At 40.9% G+C, this 19,500-nt stretch overlaps 4 protein-coding genes across 7 annotated transcripts; 1 reads left to right on the top strand and 3 right to left on the bottom strand.

Moving 5' to 3' along the window:
* Nucleotides 1-43: 43 nt before the first annotated feature.
* On the top strand, nt 44-1,871 carry LOC105687377 (UBX domain-containing protein 1). The gene is made up of 7 exons (XM_012402995.3): nt 44-247; nt 330-383; nt 446-607; nt 736-987; nt 1,077-1,308; nt 1,430-1,610; nt 1,702-1,871. The coding sequence occupies exons 1-7, from the start codon at nt 192-194 to the stop codon at nt 1,746-1,748; spliced, it is 984 nt and encodes a 327-aa protein (XP_012258418.2). The 5' UTR covers nt 44-191; the 3' UTR covers nt 1,749-1,871.
* Nucleotides 1,872-2,150: 279 nt separating this feature from the next.
* On the bottom strand, nt 2,151-5,301 carry LOC105687383 (ribonuclease Oy-like). The gene is made up of 4 exons (XM_012403010.3): nt 4,933-5,301; nt 3,554-3,816; nt 2,598-3,123; nt 2,151-2,512 (listed from the first exon to the last, which is right to left on the bottom strand). The coding sequence occupies exons 2-4, from the start codon at nt 3,616-3,618 to the stop codon at nt 2,348-2,350; spliced, it is 756 nt and encodes a 251-aa protein (XP_012258433.2). The 5' UTR covers nt 3,619-3,816; nt 4,933-5,301; the 3' UTR covers nt 2,151-2,347.
* Nucleotides 5,302-5,445: 144 nt separating this feature from the next.
* On the bottom strand, nt 5,446-7,065 carry LOC105687342 (ribonuclease Oy). Its single transcript, XM_020853283.2, has 3 exons — nt 6,872-7,065; nt 5,909-6,434; nt 5,446-5,823 (listed from the first exon to the last, which is right to left on the bottom strand). Exons 1-3 carry the CDS (start codon nt 6,934-6,936, stop codon nt 5,659-5,661), a joined length of 756 nt encoding a protein of 251 aa, XP_020708942.2. The 5' UTR covers nt 6,937-7,065; the 3' UTR covers nt 5,446-5,658.
* Nucleotides 7,066-7,350: 285 nt separating this feature from the next.
* On the bottom strand, nt 7,351-18,843 carry LOC105687403 (nidogen). Of its 4 annotated transcripts, XM_012403049.3 has the most exons (21): nt 18,489-18,843; nt 14,279-14,557; nt 13,967-14,175; nt 13,707-13,798; nt 13,190-13,336; nt 12,724-12,957; nt 12,131-12,656; nt 11,872-12,038; nt 11,653-11,781; nt 11,499-11,594; nt 11,182-11,415; nt 10,722-10,865; nt 10,202-10,330; nt 9,912-10,037; nt 9,354-9,697; nt 8,950-9,286; nt 8,605-8,833; nt 8,341-8,516; nt 8,153-8,261; nt 7,967-8,085; nt 7,351-7,876 (listed from the first exon to the last, which is right to left on the bottom strand). In XM_012403049.3, exons 1-21 carry the CDS (start codon nt 18,711-18,713, stop codon nt 7,740-7,742), a joined length of 4,188 nt encoding a protein of 1,395 aa, XP_012258472.2. In that variant the 5' UTR covers nt 18,714-18,843; the 3' UTR covers nt 7,351-7,739. The 4 variants fall into 4 exon arrangements, with proteins under 4 accessions (XP_012258472.2, XP_012258489.2, XP_048506978.1 ...); XM_012403066.3 differs by lacking the exon at nt 9,912-10,037; XM_048651021.1 differs by lacking the exon at nt 10,722-10,865 and having other exon boundaries at nt 18,489-18,842.
* Between the last annotated feature and the right edge of the window lie 657 nt (nt 18,844-19,500).

Genomic DNA, 19,500 nt, shown 5'->3' with positions numbered 1-19,500 from the left:
CAGCTGACGCGGTCGCAATTGATCGATACCGTTGACTGAAAAATTCAATACTTCCGTTTAGCAGACTACTTTAACGGCTCCTGTGTGCTGCTTAACTGTGTGGCGTCAGTTTGACATGACATTTGATTTTCCGAGTGAAGCTTGTGAAAATAAGTTCAACTAACTTTTATTGCACGATAAAATACCAAGCAATGTCTTCGTCAGACGTGTCGATGCTCGTAGATATGGGCTTTAGCCAAGGAAAAGCGTAAATATTACTAAAATTTATTATTTCACGATTATTCCTAACCTATGGAATAGCGGCAATATTAAAATCCCTTCTTTTTTAGGGAAAGAGCATTGCAAGTTACGGGAAACAAGGGTGTTGAGCCAGCAATGGAATGGTACATATAAATGTAGGTTTGGGCGGTATCCATCACCTGTATAAATGTGCTAAATTTTTTAGGCTCCTTGCTCATTCTGACGAAGTTGAAAATCCACCTGATATTGCGGTTGAAAATGCCTCTGTTTCAACTGCACCAACAATTGAACCATCTCAAGAAAGCGTTGCTAGTGCAAGTAATCAAGATGCATCCGGTGCAACTGCCAAGTCCATAAAATGTGATGTGTGAGTTGTAATAGACTAAGATTACAAATAGACACAAAAGATCTGTGGAACTGATTTGTAATAGCTGAAATATTGTTAACAATTATAGACATATACATGTGAGGTGGGCACTTAATTTTTGATTTTAGATGTGGTAAATTGTTCAAATCAAATCTGGAAGTAGAATTTCATGCAACGAAATCAGGGCATAATAGCTTTTCCGAGAGCACAGAAGAAAAAAAGCCATTGACGGAGGCAGAAAAAAAGGAGCAGTTGAAATTACTGGAAGAAAAGATGAGGCAAAAACGGAAGGAGAGAGAGGAACAGGAGAAGAAGGAGGCTCTTGAAAAAGAGCGATTGCGGATACGTTCTGGCAAAGAGATGGTTGAGGCTAAGAAAAAGTGAGCATTTTGAATCCAACTCTTTTGCAAATGAGCTACAAAAGCATCATCTATCGAACATAACATTCTTGAACTTTATTTCATCGAAGGCTAGAAGATTTAGAAATGAAAAAACTATTGGAGCAAAGAAAGAGGGAAAAAGAGGAAGAAAAATTAGCAAGACAGAGGGTGAGAGAGCAAATCGAAGCTGATAAAGCTGCAAGACGAGCTAGAGCTGCTTCTGAAGCAGGTAAAATTCCAAGCTCTCCGATACCATCAGCAATGTCATCAGGTCCTGTAGCTGCTGGACCTAAAAAAGACTATAATGAAACAAAATTGCAGGTGATTTATATACCGAGCCATTGAGTTGAGAGCTGGGAGGATATTTAAAATATATTGCGTAGTATAAGCAAGTGCTATGTCCTATTAATTGAATGCTTATAACATAATTTGCATCTTTCAGATCAGGCTTACGAATGGACAGGCATTGACACAGACTTTTGGATGCAAGGAACAACTGTCTGCAGTACGGTTATACATTGAAATGAATCGGACGGACGGTTCTGGGGCATTCAATTTAATGACAACATTTCCGCGTAAGGTATTCACAGAGGAAGATTTTGAAAAGCCACTGGATATTCTAGGTAAGTGCGAGATTCATATTCCTACTTTTTTTATTGTATCATTGTGAGCTATCTTTGGAAAAGCAATAAATGCTGTGTACAATTTTTATAGGCTTAGTACCAACAGCTGTTGTAATAGTTCAGAAGAAAATTGAATGACAATTGACAACACCAAGTATTTGAATTGTCTTAATCGATTCATAAACTCCACCATTCTGTTATCATTTTATAAATATTGATAACCTAAAACAATGTAAATTAAATCACTTTCATACTTCCAAATGGTTATTCATTCACGATCTTTCTTAAGATTTAAAAAGCATGAATACATTGCAACTAAATTCCAATTTTGTACATGAACCGATCGGGAATGATTTCAAACAGTGTTTGAAATAATACATAGTACATTCTTGGTAAAAAAATCATTCATCACTTGTTGATCAATGTTTATGAGAGATCCATGATATCTACAGTCACTGATCACTGTGATAAGTGATCGATCGTGAGGTCCGAATATAGTGAAGCAGCTGCACCAACAGCTACAGAATAATGTGGCATAAGTAATTGTATAGTATGAATTTTATTTTCACTAAAAATATACTACATTATGCTTACAAATCGAAATTCAAAATTTGCGTTTTGTTGTCAGGTTTGAACATGCTGTAAATTGGCAAGTTGAGTGTGTATATACATAATTATAATATGCGCTAATCACAGGCTATTATTTTTAATTATCTAATTGATTGTAAAAATTTTGATTATACTAGTATAACATTGTACTCTGAAGGTACAATGCCTGGATAGGTTACAGGCTTCTTGCGCTGGCAATTAGTGGGATAAGCAGGAACGTCATTGCAATCGATAAGCTTCAGGCTTTTGTCAAAGCAAATCCTTATCTCAAACAGAAGGGACTCGTGGGTTTTCTATAAGATAAAAGTCATTATTGGCTTAACAATATCCACCTGAAATTTTCATACATTTTTAAAGTCAAAATAGAACTTATCTTACCGAATTCGTGACACATTCAACCTGTGCAGTGTGGCCTAATATTCTGTTCACACAATCTAAAATTGCTTGAACCTCGTATTTTTTACCAGGTAAAATATTGCATTTAGCAAGTACATGAGTCATATCATATTCCCTTTGTAACTCCAACCCTTTTTTGAAATATTTCAGCTCTGAATCTAATTCAGGAAGTACGGAAGCACAAGTCCCATGTTTCTCCCATTCGTGTTTCCAAAGTGAGAAGTGTGGTGTTCCCTTTTCAATATTTATCCACTTCTCCTCCATTTGATTTTGGATAGGCAGTAAGACAGACTCATCAAAATGCTGGGTCTTGTTGCAAAATGCTGGAGCTATCTCATGTTTCTGAGATGGCCAAAGCCCATGAATCGTCCATTCTTGATGTCTTGGTAAAAAACACTGATGAGACGGAGCTGTTTCTTCCCATTCGAAACATACCGTTTCTGGCCAGTGTTGGGTGAAAATCAATAAATCAAAATGATTATCAGCATATACCTTGTGACGACCAATTCTGTGAAAATATTTAGGACTTTATTTGAAGATATTGACAATAATTAGCTGGAATCCGTAGCGCTATTCAAGTTCAACGCTAAAACCTTACTCTGGTATATTGCACTTTATTGAGAAAAGTCGTAGGACAAGCTTCAGCAATATTGCCCTTTGTTAGTGAGATCTAATCATAGTTCTGACATATCAAATAGAACAGGTTTGCCACCAATATTATGGTAACATGAGTCATTGCTAACAGATGTCTAACAGAAGTATCCAGTTGTCATGACATTTCTTGAAACGTTTAGAGGCACGATGAACCAATATTATTTGTTGAAGTGACTCTACTGGCTGGTACAGATGGAGCTTGCCTTGAACTAGAACACCCATTGTGTGCTTAGACGAGCAGAGCATCGATTTCTGACTTAGGACAATATGAAACTCTAACTTACCGACTCGTAATCTGTCGCACTGCTGCGAATAGAATGAGTATTACAAAATAGCGAGAAAGTAGCATCTCGTTGCAGCTTGAAAGATAAATTAAATAGGCGAACTGAGACGCACCTCGTTTTATTGTCTATGCGGCGTTATGTCGACTGTCCCCACCGTTCATAGTTTTTCCTTTCTGAAATCGCTGTTGCTTCCCCACCCCTGCTATTTCTCAACAGCCCTCACTAGCTCCCCTCTACTTCACGTGCGCTCCGTATACCTGAATCTAAAAACAAGTCGGCGATTATGTACGGCATAGCTGCACTGGTATATCACATTTATTGCCCTGTTTCACACCTGTAGTTTGACCCACCGAATCAGTAGGTCGGTATAAGACCACACATGATTAACGATTAGATATCTACTATCCATACTCTTGGTAACACAGTTCTAGCTGGGATTCTACGATTACGAGATCAGATATCTAGCTGCTAGTCTACGTTACGAGAAGACTGCATAAAGCCTTCGCGATCACCATCATATGAATTTTTCATGTCCATAAATTTATCAAAAACTGTAATCCAAGATCAAATGCCATTAGATTTGGAAAGAAATTTTCGCATCGTATTTTGGTCGCTAACAATTGCTACGATTTAGGACAATATACGGCAGTTGGCGGTCTTTTATCACTCAAATGTTCGCAATCTATGTACTCCTGCGTCAAATGTAATTTCTGATCTTATCATTAGATATGGTATGATAGTATTCTACCGCACGGTAGAATGCAAAACAGATTCATTATGCGTTTATGTATACAATAACATGCGGTTCTCATGTACATCAGGATAAGAGAATTGTGTATATGCGAACATGAGCGTCTGTTTGTTATACTTTCTCCGACACATCTCGTGACTCGCGTCAATTGAAGTTGCCGTCAGCGATACTTCGGCTTATGGATGATTGACTTAAATAAACTATCGTTAAAAAAAGAAAATCCCACGTGATTGCAGTGGGATCAGCCAATGGATCATCAACTTATACGGCCCACGGGTCGAAGTGCATTGCTGATGTATGATGACTAATTGCATGAAAGGAATGCATAACTCTGATAACGCACATGCAGTATAGGCACAAATTTTTTTGAAACCCAGGTCTATGCCCTGCAAATATATATGTATGTTCCATGAGTAGTTATACAATTGGCATTTACTTACTTATTTACTTACAGCTATCGACTGTTTCCACACCTGGTGGATACGTAATGTTTTTGCATATAAAGCAAAACTCGTTTTGGTGTATGTAATATTTGCTGATTGCATTGCATTTGCTCAATTGATTGAAGTAATTTTGAATATACTAATGTGACATTGGACGGTGAACTTATTGTAAAACTGTAACTTACTGACTCGTAATCCGTTGCACCGCTGCGAATAGAATGAAAATGACGAAACAGCTAGAGGTGAGATCTCGTTGCAGTTTGGAAGATAATTATTACGTGAGCTGACGTGGTCCGTTTTCTGATCTACGTAGAGATTTTGTCAGCCGTCCCCACTATTAGCGATTGATGCTGTTCTAATAGAGAAAAGTGGTCAATAATAGCAAATATTCATAGCCAATGCGTGTTCATTTTGTAAGAAAATTATTCATTCTCGATCTCTATTAGGATTTGAAAAGAATGAGTACATCAAAACTCAATTTCAATTTTGTACATGAAGCGATCGGGAATGATTCCAAACAGTGTTCTCAATAATACGTGGTACATTCTTGGTGAAACGATTGTTTATCACTTGTTCGCCAATGTTTATGAGACATCCATGATATCTACAGTTGACGATCACTGTGATAAGTGATCGATCGTGAGGTCCGAATATAGTGAAGCAGCTGCGCCAACAGCTACAGAATAATGTGACATGAGTAATTGCATAGCATGAATTTTATTTTCACTAAAAGTAAGCTACGTGATGCTGACAATGCAAAATTCAAATTTGCGATTTGTTGTCAGGTTCGAACATGCTGTAAATTAGCAAGTTGGGTAATTGTATACATTTATGATATTCGCTAATCACAGGCTATTATTTTAATTATCCAATTGATTGTAGAAATTTTCATTACACCAGGTTCAATATATCTATGCTAGTATGACATTGTACTCTAAAGGTATAACGTCTGGGTAGGTCACAAGCTTGTCGCGTTGGCAATTAGTGGGATACGCAAGAATTTCGTTGCAATCGGTAAGCTTTAGGCTTCTGTCAAAGCAAATCTTCATTTCAGATAGACAGGACTCGTGGGTTTTCTACAAGATAAAAGTCATTATTGGTTCAAAAATGTCTATCTGAAATTTTTATACATTTTCAAAATCGAAATAGAACTTATCTTACCGGATTCACGACGCAGTCAACTTTTGCAGTGTGGCCTAATATTCTGTTCACACAATCTAAAATTTCTTGAATTTCGTATTCTAGACCAGGAAAAATATTGCATTCAACAAGTACACGATTCATATCATATTCCCTTTGTAACTCCAACGCTTTTTTGAAATATTTCAGCTGTGAATCTAATTCAGGTAGTACGGAAGCACAAGTCCCATGTCTCTCCCACTCGTGTTTCCAAAAGAAATAGTGTGGTGTTCCCTTTTTAATAGACGTCCACTTCTTTTCCATTCGATTTTGTATAGACAGTAAGGCAGACTCATTAAAATGCTGGGTTTTGTTACAAAAAGCTGGACCCATTCTATGGTTCCGAATTGGCCAAAGCCCATGAATCGTCCATTCCTGATGTCTTAGTACAAAACACTGATTGGACGGAGCTTTTTGCTTCCATTTCATACATGCCGTTGCTGGCCAATTTTGGGACAAAATGAGCGAATCAAAATGATTATCATCATATACCTTGTGACGACCAATTCTGTGAAAATATTTAGGACTTTATTTGAAGATATTGATAATAATTAGCTGGTATCCGTAGCGCTATTCAAGTTCAACGCTAAAACCTTACTCTGGTACATTGCACTTTATTGAGAAAAGTCGTAGAACAAACTTCAGCAATATTGTCCTTCGTTAGTGAGATCTAATCATAGTTCTGACATATCAAATAGAACTGGCGTGCTACCAATATCATAGTAACATGAGTTATTTGCTAACAGATGTCTACTAGGAGTGTCCAGTTGTCATGACATTTCTCGAAACGTTTACAGGCTCGATGAACCAATATTATTTGTGAAGTGATTGTATCGGCTGGCACAGATAGAGCTTGTCTTTAACTAGAATACCCGTTGCGTATTTACAATTAGATGAGCATGAATTTATGACTTACAATTAAAAAAATATTAAACTCGAACTTACCGACTCGCAATCTGTTGCACTGATGCGAATAGAATGAGTATTACGAAATAGCGAGAAAATAGCATCTCGTTGCAGCTTGGAAGATTAATTGAATAGGCGAATTGAGACGCGGCTCGTTTTATGGTCTACGTGGAAATTTTGTCAGCGGTCCCCACTGTTAGCGATTGATGCTGTTTGAATAAAGACCAGTGGTCAATAACATGCAAATATGAATAGTCCATACGTGAGGCATAGTTATGTAATTGAAATTCATGCATTCGCAGCTATCGACTCCTTACACGCTTGTTAGATCCTTAGTATTTGTTGATATGAAGCTGGCTCGTGTTAAGTGTTATCTTCGCAGTTTTTCGAATTATGATAACACGTGTTGAATAGCTAATGTTGTAACTGTGCAAATCGCGATTAATCAGGCTCATCTTCACCAAGGACGTGCTTTGCGTTCCAGTTTTTGGTGTTTTTGAATTTATGAACGCGTCGAATTCGTTCAAATTTTTATTAAATAACACTAAATACATACATGATTAAGAGTCTATTTTACACAGTGAGAGCTGGAATACAAAATAACATATTTTTAAAAGTGATATTACGAAAAACATGAGCATATTGAAGCTAGTCTATCTGGTGACATTAGTTTTCTTATACGTATGAACTTACATGTAACTTTTTATCTTTCTTGCAGTAAGCTCAATTTAATGAGAGTACAAATTTTTATACAATTCTTGTCATGCATAATTACTGGCGTACAGTAAAATATTAGTTTTTTATCATTTGAATACAGCGGTGAATAGCCTCTTTTTTGATCTTTACACCGCGACATTAAGATAGCGAAAAAAAACAGCAAACAAAAATTCGTGTCAAGGGATCTTATCTACGAAGACTGGTACTCGTTGGTGCACGGACCAGAAGCGTTATCGGCACACGCGCACGTTCGTCCACCCTGACCATCCGGAAGACAGAGTTGGTCCTCATTACATCTGCCAAACTCGTATTGGCACACGTTCGAAACTGTGCGAAAAAAAATAATAATTTCAATTATCGAATTGGCGAGTACCTATTCGTCGAGCGATATGGACTGTTGTAAAGTAAAGTTTTTACCCTCAGGACAGAATTCGGGGACTGCTACAATCCCGAAAAGTTTATCGCTTCCACCGAGAGGAATTTCTAGAGGCTTATTCCTCTCGCCAGAATTTTTCGACGCGATTTCAATTTTTTGCCTGAACAATGTAATGTTATTGTATATTCAATTAGTTACAGGATTCAATCGAACTCTATATCACTCACGTGTTCCAATCTGTCCAGTAATAATGATTTTGTGATATCGCTAAGCCAAATGGATATGACAGCTCTGTTGCAACAACACGAATTGAACGGGTGTCGATGTTTGCACAACCTGAAATTTATTAATATTATAGCAATTTTTAACGGTCCGTATCGAAGTATCTTTGACGTAGAATTGAACAGTAACTCACTTATGACGAATAGCCCAGCATCTCCCCAACACAGTTCATCTGTTGACCAATCGATCGCTAATGAATTTGGCACTTTAACATGTTCATTTTGTAAGAAAATTCCGCGTTCACTTCCGTCTTCGTTGGACCATTCGATCTTCGGAGATTCTCGATTCCAGTCCGACCAGAAGATCTTTCTGTGAAGTATCAAATTGATTGAAAGCCTGCTCTTCGGCAAAATAAAGAAGTTCCTTGAACCATTTGTGGAGCGTTTCAAGTCCTTACCCTCTGTAAGGGTGAGCAGCTATTCCTCTTGGATTCGTGAGTCCTTCAACGAAGAGGACTTTTCTCTTCATACTCTCCAAGTTCGCGACCTCGATCGTTCTCTTATTGGAATCCGTCCAAAATATATTCCTCGATATCCAATCAATCGCCAGTCCTTCGGAACCGCCCACATCCCCTATGAAAACTTTGGAATCCGAGCCATTGTAAGTCATTGACCGAATTTGGTGCCCTAAAATGAAAGGTCGCGATCAGAGCTGAGCTTAAATAACTTCTAGCGATCATTTTTCATATTCTTCGACGTTTCGCCCCCCTTCAGCAATCGTCGTAACTCGAAACGATTCGCACCTGTGATATCGCTCCAGTAAGCTCTTCCATTCACGCAATCGATATCGAGCCCGATGGCCATCTGCTTAAAGTCAATGAAGATGAGACTTCCGGGATGATCTGGTGTTGGGAAAAATGGTATCCTCAAATTCGCCGTTCCCTGGTTTACCAAAAGGATGTTAGAGTCGTAACGAGGGATGATTTTGCACTCGACACCGTCCCCGGCAAAACCTGCGTTGCAGACACACGCAAATCGGTTCTCTCCAGCTGGGACGCAAGTCGCGTCAGCGGAACACAATCTGGGATCGGTTTTACACGAAGACTCTGGAAGGCAATTGAAACCATCCCAGTAGTATCCCTGTAATCGTTAAATAAAGGTAGTAAAATAAAAGATGCAAATTAAGAACAATCTAAGGAATACTCACCGCTTTGCATTCGCAAGCGTAGCTACCGGTGGCTTGTTGATATCCACAGACGGCGTTCTCTCCACAATTATTGATAATATTGCATCCGACGTGATCCTCTCGGCAAATACGAACCCCATCGCCATTGTATCCAGGTAAACAAACGCACATGTAACCGCCGGTAGGGGATGTAACGCACTGTGCGTGCAGGTGACATTCGGAAGGATTCGTCGAACAATCGGTGACCACGCAGACATCGTCTACGCGTTGATACCCAGGGGAGCAGGAACAGAAGTACCTCGACGTCTCCAAGTTGTATGCGCAGAATTGATTCTGACCGCAATCGGCGTCTTGACTACAAGCGTCTGCATAATCAACGATGCACAAAGATAAAGATTATTATTTGCACCTTGTTTTGCGTCAAGTTAAAAATGGTAGCTAGATATTTCGTGTGGATTTTAACTGCCAAGTCTTGTTTGACATGTACAATTCAATAAGCAAACTCGTTGCAAGGAGCCATCAAATACGTATATTGAAGTGCGTCCTGCAGTTCTACAAAAAATGCAAAGGATTAAGCACCGATTGGCGTGCAAGTCGATCCGTCACCCTCGAATCCTGGATTGCAGACGCATTTGGCTCCGGTGGGTTCTTCCTGTCGACAAGCTGCGTTGGGATCGCAGATGTCTACTTCTAGGCACGTGATTTCTGTTGAAGAAACAAACCAAATCGTGCAATGTGCTCGTGTAGCAATTTTTGTTCAAGTTTAACGCGCGCAGTGCGACAGTGTGGTGCAGTTAGGCACGATGCTAATAGATATTTCTTTCTTTAATTAAAAAAAAAAAAAAAAAAATTCCGTCAGCTCTACGTACCAGTTTTTCTGCATTCGTATCCATCGCCGTCGTAGCCCACGTTGCATTGGCACTCGTAGCGATCCTTGTTATCCGGTACGAAAACGCATTGCGCGTAGGGATGGCAGATATTCATGACATTGCAGGATACTGCGAAAGCGTATGCAATTATACCGTTATAAAATTTCGAAACCAAGTCAGTTTTGGAAAAATTTTCAATGAATTATTAAATGAATCGAATAAACACAATCGTTATTTATACATTCGTGACACCTCAGACCTTGATTATTTTTCACCTGATTGAGAGACAAATCTACGGACTATTTCCCAGCTAAAGTAAATTACGCATGCCAAGATGAATTTGTTAGTTTGTTAGAAGCGTGGAAAAAAAAAAAAAAAAATTAAATTTCTGTGAAAAAAAAACGAGTATTATTCTTTGATGAATAATTGAACGTCAATCGAATTAGAATCGATTAGAGAAGCGGATGGACAGAGATAGATGGAGAAAGAAAGAAAGAAAGAGAGGGTGACTAATTCATACATCGGGATCCAGACGGACCCATCGTCTCGTGGTTGTATCCGGGTTGGGGAACACAAATGTCCCTTCGACGATCGTAGGCATATCCCCAGGGGCAAATACAGTCACCAGTCTCCTGAAGGCATTCGGGTACCGGTCGGGCTGATACTAAAATTTATGGGGGTTGTTTCGTGCTCAGGGATATAACGTCTAAGAAGGACCTATCTACGATCCATAAATACATTTTTCTTTTCCGAGCTGACACATTCGGCCGCGTTTTCATGCTGCTATCGGCACATCGTGCAACAAACACATACACAGTTTTTGAAGTAATCTTTGCATGCCTATAGCTGTTTGCAGTGACTTTCAAGAATACTGCCTCATGCTATACTGATTTACGCTGACTTTAGGTATTTATGTACAGCGACAATTAAATGCCTGTAATTGATTATTGTTCACTTCGAATTATCCTTCGTCTACTCACAGTCCGAGCTACCTTCTTGCTCTGTGGTGCTTGTTTCGGGCCGATTGTAACCATCCGTTACGGATCCATCCTCGGGGTTGATTTTTACGCAGGAATCATCTTGATATTTCCATCCATCTTCCGACGGGCACCAGCATTGGTTTAAAATGCATTGCGGTGTTGGCGGTTGTTCCGTTTGATAGGAAACGGTCGACGAGGCTGTCTCGAAATCTGGTTCGCAGTTGTAACCGTTTCCTGACAAATTTATCGGATCATCGAAGAAATCGATCAGGACGATGACTCGAGAGAAAGTGTTAAATTTAATCAATGACGCATACCCACGAATCCGCTGACACAAACGCACTCCGAGGTGCCCCGAGCAGCGTCTTCGGCGCAGTACGCGTACGGAGAGCAAACTTTGTCGTCGCATATTACTGAAAGCATAGACAATTGCAGGAGAATTCAAGTCGATCGAGTTCGTACGAGACTTACATTCCCTGACCGGATAGCAGCCTTCTTCGGTTTGTTCGAAGCCCGACGAACACGAACATACAGGTGTCCCTTCGACCATGTTGCACTCCGCGTAGGCCCCGCAGTCCGTGTCATCGCAGGATGGCATTTCTGAGAAAGTGTGAAAATCAGTCAGACTCGAAATTTATTTTTACGGAGGGAAAAAAATGAATTTATTGAAATGAGGTATCATATTCGTACTGCCGCAGGTGCGTCCGTCCCCGTAAAAACCTTCCAAGCACTGACACAGGTGACTTCCTTCGTTGTTGATACAGGACGCATCAGGGGAACACAAATGGGTACCCGCTGTGCACTCGTTCACGTCCACGCAGTTCGCGCTACCATCGTCCTCGTAGAGGAATTGATAGCTGTGGTCATCGTCGAATAAAAAAATAGGCGTTAAAAAAAAAACAAGAAAGGGCGAGTGAAACAGACGCTCGACATCGGGATCGCGTCTTACCCAGGATTGCAGACGCACTTGTAGCTGTCCCCTTCTACGATACACGAGCTGTGATCCCCGCAATGAGTGCGTCCCTGGATACAGGGATCCTCTTCCTCCAGGGGAGCGACTTTGGTGTTCATTGCAAACCGTATGATTTGCTCCCTCGCTTCGTAACTGGTCAAACCCCTCGAGAATTTCAGTCTGACAGTGTCCTCCTTACCGTCGTCAGGGGCGTATTCGCATCTCTGATAGTTTATAACGATGGATTGAGTGAAGGGATAATCGACTTCTGGAGTATCTCCAATCAATTTGTACGATCTACTGCTTTGGGATAGAATCGTTCCCGGCTGTGTCTTCGTGTACAACTCTTCGTGATCCTCATACTCGACACGAGCGTCTTCCGCCATTTCCGGTAACGATCCCCTGATCTCCGCCTCCATTTTTAACTGACCGAAGACGTCCAGGCCCAGATATCTCGAACGGATTGTTATCTTGTCCCCGGTATTCGTGAAGACGATGTCAGCGGTCATATTGAACACCCCACCTTTGGCGAAGAATTTTTGTCGTTCGAAATGATGATCAAATGACGATTGGGTTTCGTCGATTCTTACCGGTTAATTGGTATCCGTTTTTCGTGTTCTCTATGGATCGGGCGAAGAGCCATCCAAGAGCGCCGCCCAAATTACTGAGAAGCTGAGATTTTGAGCCAATGATTTCCGGAACCTTAGAGATCGCCGTGTACGTTCTTCCGTCTTTCGTTTGAACGTAACACTGTAAATCCTTAGCTGGGAAATCCTGTCCGTTCACGAAACCAAAAACTTTTCCGGTGACTCGAAGAGGTAAATCTGAGGAGTGATATTGATCATGGAGGATCAGATCGCAAAAACGGCTCTACCGGCTACGGGAAACCCATCAAAAATGTTTGCGAGAGGATATCTAGAATTGGGAGCTTCGGGGTGAGGCGTGAGAAAAGGTGCAAGACTTCCGGAACTTCGAATCGAAGAGCAACGATATTCGTGGCCGAGCCACGAACCATGAAAAAGTCGTTTATAAATGATTTAAAACGTGGCAACTGACCATTTTGCTGGCAGAACTTTCCATTGCCAAAGAAACCTGTTTTGCAGAGACAGCAAAAACCCTCGCTGTAGTCGATGCATTCGGCTCTACTGTGGCAACTGGTAGCTCCGGTGAGGCAGCTGGGAATTTCGTTGTTAGCGGGAGCGTCTGTAATGTATTCTTTTTTTTTTGTGGCCGGAATTAGTCGTGTTCAATGTTAGTAAGGTATGCTCGAAGTAAAAAGTTAGTTCTCCAAAAAGCCCAAGTACTGCCGCGATGCAGCAGCCCCTTGGCGCTCCGACTATACTCGACTGGAGAGGACAAAAGTTTATCGAACAGAAACTCGATCACGGAAACTCTCGTGGTTGTGGTATTTAGTTACCAGCAGCGGCGATGGATTACAATTAGGTACTCTCAGTGAACGCGGTATAGTATGTAGCTGTTTGGCTTGGTATCTAAATTACTGCGGACCTGTCAGAGGCGAATTTCAATAAGCGGGAGATTATCCCTTTGTTAGAACATGTGCACAATGGGATACCTTCTATGTTGTCGGGTAGCTGGACATTCGCGGAGTCCGGAATTGGACCGATTCCGATAACCCATTGTCCGGGGTTGTTGACGTTCGACCATCTGAAAAACCGGGCGTCTGCTTTTTAAGTCATTTACAACGTGGCCGATCGTCTCAACGACGATCCTCGTTCCTCGTAAAAATGACCGAGCGACGCGCTGCATGATTTCAATCAATCTTGCAATTTATCATCCCGCTCTAAGCATATCGTTAGCATTCCAAGAACCTACTTGTCGATGTTCTGTATCTGATCTGTTCCCGATCCTTTGAAAGTGTACATCCTCCCGTCCCTAGCAACAACCCCAGCCTGAGCTTTGGCGTCGGGTAATCCGCTGGGATGGAAATCAGCTTGAATCCATTGAACGCCCTCGTCGGGATAGAGGAACTCGGCGAAGCTGTGAGATCCGTTAGAACTGATCGCGACTTGGTAGGTGTTTATCTGAGAGTTAATTGATTAATTAGGCAATCAATGGGCGATTGAGAAATAAAAGATTGCGTGAACCCAGCTTGTCGGATATCCGCATTGATTTCACTCGACTAACTTTATCGCTTTTCTCGCTGTAGTAGCCGACGTCCTTCCAAGTCGCTATGAAAACGTGACTCGGGTAAAAATCTTTCCCACTTTTGAATACCCGACGTATCGTATCACCAGCTTTCGATATCACGTCGGGCGCGTCGGTCTCCCACCAATGAACGGATCCCGACCCCCTCGTATCAACGTGGGTGTACAACGGAGAGATTATCGGATAGTCCAGAGGGAATGGGATGTTGAAAAACCTCTCCATCGGAGCCAAAAACGACAAGACTCCGTTCCCATTGACCTTGAATCATAAACCACACTCCTGTACATGCAAGGTTCTCCGCTCCGATCGATTTACAGTTCTATAGTAGTTCGATTTCAAATCTGGAAAGTAAATAGCGGACATCGTATCCCGTTGATCCGTTATCAGTTTCTCGAGTCCTGGAAAAATAATCAGCCGCGGAAATGTGGTGAAAGTGAAGCAATCCGGTCTGATGACAAAAGTTGGCTTTGCATGACGCAGCTTTGGACAGCGTAACAACTTCGGTAACCCCGCAGACGTAACGCACGTGACACGCTGTGAGACCAGTCCACGCAATAGAATTAAAGAACAAGTACGAAGTAGTAACGGCGCAAGTCCGACCGTCGAGGAGTCATTCACCCATCGTTCTCAACGAGTCGAGCTTTCGCTGACACGCACACATCATATTTGCATCAACTTTTATTTTAATTATAATCTCACTCGTCGCGGAATCAATTTGGATGTATATGTATATTGTATACGATACAACGTAGCGGTGATGAAAAGAGCGCTTCAGTTTTAATTAATTTCTACTTCAATTCAGGCGCTCATTTATCGTTTATGAAATTCGGTGCAGTTGCAGTTGTTGGGTCAAGTAAATTTCTTGATTAAATGCGTCTTCCACGAATCGGAATAAAGCCTCCTTCGCATTCTGCCAAGAGAATATAAATTCATGCATGCATCTCAGATACAGCGAAAAATTTTGTTCTGCCTATACCATACCGCATAGAGGAAACTAAAACTTTGGCAAAATTTTCATTCATAATCAATACAGAGTACGTAAGTATAGTTGTTTACATGCGTTTCTCGACGACCTTTGACTACACGATAGCCTCGTAAAGATAACGCCGATCTTTCACCGGATATCAGGAATGTCAAAAATTGCCCAAAATCAAAATACATATATCAATTACTCGTTCTCGTCGTCATTCATTCTCCGGACTATGTGTACGATCGCTCGAATTTCGTAACAGAGAAATCAATAGGATTTCATATTCTTCGGATCAGCTGCTCCGATTGCTGTGCTGTAATTATAATTGTAATGCGAACAATCGGAGTTACGCGAGGTTGAATGAGATAATGGAGTTTGATTCCGGGCATCCATACTATATTTATTATTAGCTTCCAGCTATCGATTGACTCGGATTTTAACAACAGTGCGATGCAACGTTAACGAGAAGAATCTCCGCTCCGTAAGACGAGAACGTATCGAAGATCGATTAAAGCTGGCCGATTTTATGTAATTTGAACCGGCGTTCGCCAGATGGAATACCAAAGGGTCATAAAATTTCTCATGTTGAATATTCTACGAACGATAAGCGAGAGTTTCGTTCGTTTAGAGTATGCTCGAATCGTACGTGGTATAAAACTTTCGAGTGTTTCAAATCTTAATTATTGTGTGACTAGTTTCAATAACATTAACCTCTGGTAAAAACAATATGGGTCATTATTTGAGCAATGAACGTATCGCATCGTTATATCTATAGTTTCTGTCACACGTTGCACTCTAGGACCTCGCGTGAACTTTGTTGGATGGTCTCACGACTGAAACTCTTGGAACGAAATGAAAATAAATCGTAGTACAGCTAGACATGTGACTCGGTATACTACGCTACGTATAACTCGTACATTCACATCCACGACGCTATGGTCGTTTACACTCGAGCGAGCATTTTAATTAATTATTCACGTCAAGTGACGCACTTCTAAGTCTGTGCTGTCCGTCCACGGGATTAATATACATTTTATCGGTTCGTTGATCGCAATTGAGAATTTCAATCCTCCGATTATTATCTATATGATATGTAAAATTAGCACTTGTGAAAATAATTCACTTGGTTTCCGATTGCCGCAATTCTGTTTGGGATGTTAGTTTGCAATCGGTCTAATTATCCACTGTCACGATGATGGCTCGAATCATCAACCGCGATAACTGGGAATAGACATGATTACCGTGTGGGTAGATAGAGCTTCTTGTCCTAACAAGCTAAACCGCAATGGTAACGCTTTGCTTGAATCAAGTTATCTGTGTCATACAATCGTTCGGACGAATTATACACACAATTTGCACTTAAACGCCAAAAATTGTAAGCCAAGTTTATACGCGAGTCAACAATAAGTAGGAGACCAAAGGCGTTTTCGAACAAAATTTTTACTACAAGCTATTCCCCACGCAATAGAAAAAAAAAAAAAAAAAAAAAACCATTAACGTCGACCAAATCGAGTTTTTCGAAGCAATACGTTTACCGTTCGCCACCGTGAGGAATCTTCCTCACAATTCAATCGATGAGTAATGGTATAAATGCGGTGAGTAACCGTCGAGTATTTCATCATTTTTTCTCTAGCTGGTGCCCAACAGCATCTTCGCATCCGAACCGGTGGATCTCAAGTTATTAACAATCGAGGTAATAAATAATTTATGTAGGCGATGCGTTTATCGGCTTTCGACTGTGCGTTGAAGAAACTTACGTCCGATACGTTTTTCAATCAAGTTTACGTCCACGTATACGTACATCCGTTTCTTCCATGAAGTAGTATAATTACTTCTGAATATTCCAACCTTGAGATTTTTAATGTGTCTTATCATGGTTTAATTACAAACCATTGTTTCACAGATTGTTTACCAGTGAACTAAGTGGGATTCACATGTTTATACAATTCTACGCGCCGTATATACCAACGCATCTTTGATCCCAAGATTCGATACGCCACGTGAGCCTGTATTTTTACCACAAAAGGAAGAATGAAAATAATCAATAACAATCATTGAATTGAATGACGAATTCAACGGATTCTGAAAATCTTCGGTGACTCTCCGTGCATCGCGTGAACTGATCACATGAGCAGGAGAGTCGCAATCTTGCGCGATCGAGAAATTTCGGATGAAAGTTTGCCAGCGCAGTTTATTTGATGAAATTTGCGTGTACGATATTTTTCCCTCGATAGTATTCGTGAAGATAGTCTGGCGTCGATGATGTACGACCTTGATCTTTCCGTAAGAGACGAATGCGCCCATGCAGAATCGAAGATAATCAAAATGATCTTGTCGCCGTGATGTCTGTCATTAATTTCTTGGAGTAGTTAACAGGGAATGGGCGTTTTGCTATGCAGTTCGAGGTAGTGGGCGATGTGTGTTGTGCAGGGTCACAATAATAACACGGATTGGCCAGTGTGTATGAAATGTTATCGGGTATCCGGTATTTGGTATTCAGTGTATCGGTCCGCTAGATTATCAGTGCAACGTAACAGGTATAAATTGAAAAATGAGTTCCGCAAAGGTTCGTAATTCATAAATGATGCTAACCGACGTATAGATATACGTACAGACCTGTAAATCCAACTGGAATTCAAATTACATGCGGAATCGACTTGGAAGATAACTCAAATTATGCGGACTTCATACAACGTAGTTCTCAACTATTTGCCATACGAACATGTGTTCGTTCACCGTAGAGCTTCCACTGACCGCTATCTACCCACAAATTATCTTCTCGCAATATTTGCAACCTCAAACAAAGAAAACGGTCTCCTTCTTATTTCAACCCTGCGACGCGCGGAGCGGTGGCCATGTTATTTTTCTCATCGGTCTCATTCATTACTCGAAATCACCGTAGAAAATAATTATCGTGCGTGCACGTGCTTACGATTATATTCGCAAGACCAAAAAAACTGCAATAATATGACTCGGTATTCATGCAGCCCAAAAAAATCTTTCGATGGATCTTCTGGCGTTTTTTTTTTTTTTTTTTTTTTTTTTCAACACTTTTTGGGGAACCGCTTTTACTGGCCCATCGTCAGTCTTCGTATGTTGAACTTGTGTGACAAATACATATATATACAATAACGTAATCTCTGCATTTCTTGGTAGAAAAACAAAGCGATAAAATAGGGAAATAATAATCGCGGTTCAATGTGCGGATTATTTACTTACGAATACCGTCTCGTAAATGCTTTCGTAGAAGGTGATCGGTGTCTTGAGATTTACTTCGACCGACTCCAACTGACCCTCGGCGTTCAATTCGAGCAACGAGGATCCGATTCCGTCATGGGGGTAAAGATCCTGCCTGAGAATTGCGTGAACCACGAAGGACCCTTGAAGGGTTGCCGCGAGGGCCAAGAGGAGGGCCGTCCGCACGTCGCCTGCAGCTACCACCATCCTCTTGGAGCGTCTTAGCACAACTGTATTAGAAACGAGCGACGTTCTTCCACTGAAGAGTAACTGAAACGACTTGACTGCAGTCTTTAACTTGCTCCTCTCCTAATCAACTCCAACTTTACACTGACAATGTTCGTCTTCGCTGCTCGCACTATCCGTGTTATACGTTCAGCGGGGAGATTAGTATACGCGGGCGTCTCGCACGATCTCGTTAATTATTTATAACACTCGTTATTGTGCGTTATTTATTTCATCTTCGAATTTGGATTCATTTTCATCTGCACGCGATGCGTCTTCGCATGGAATTATGCACTTTAGATGCTCGTGGGTTTCGTCGGCGAGGTTTGCAGAAAATTAAAAAAAAAAAAAAACATTCCGCTAGAAAAATCACGGGTATGTTATTCGACGTGGGCATTTTATAAATTTCATCTAAACTCTGCTCGCTGGAGGAGGAGCGCGGTGCTTCGGAAGACAAAAAAACCGCATTCCTGGTTTTCTGGTATGTGCGGTGTGCGCCATAAAATATTTGTTCTTTCTTTTTCTGCAGACCCTTCGCATTGGCGGAAGATCTTTACCGAGCGGAGCGTTCGCATCGGTAAAAACTTTTGCGAGCTGGGATGAATTCTATCTGCAAATTAGATCGGCATCGTACTTTTCTTTGGACAGTTGATATGAGTCAAACGGTACCTGAGAAAAAAATGCAACGAATGAAATAGATTCATCGAGTTGAGGAATCGGTGTGCCGACACGTTACTATTTTGAGGAACTTGACTCGATTTTACTCTTC

Source organism: Athalia rosae, chromosome 2 (assembly GCF_917208135.1).
Source record: "Athalia rosae chromosome 2, iyAthRosa1.1, whole genome shotgun sequence".
NCBI classification, from domain to species: domain Eukaryota; kingdom Metazoa; phylum Arthropoda; class Insecta; order Hymenoptera; family Athaliidae; genus Athalia; species Athalia rosae.
The sequence above is the reverse complement of the archived record's forward strand: the minus strand, read 5'-3'. Positions and strand labels throughout refer to the sequence as shown.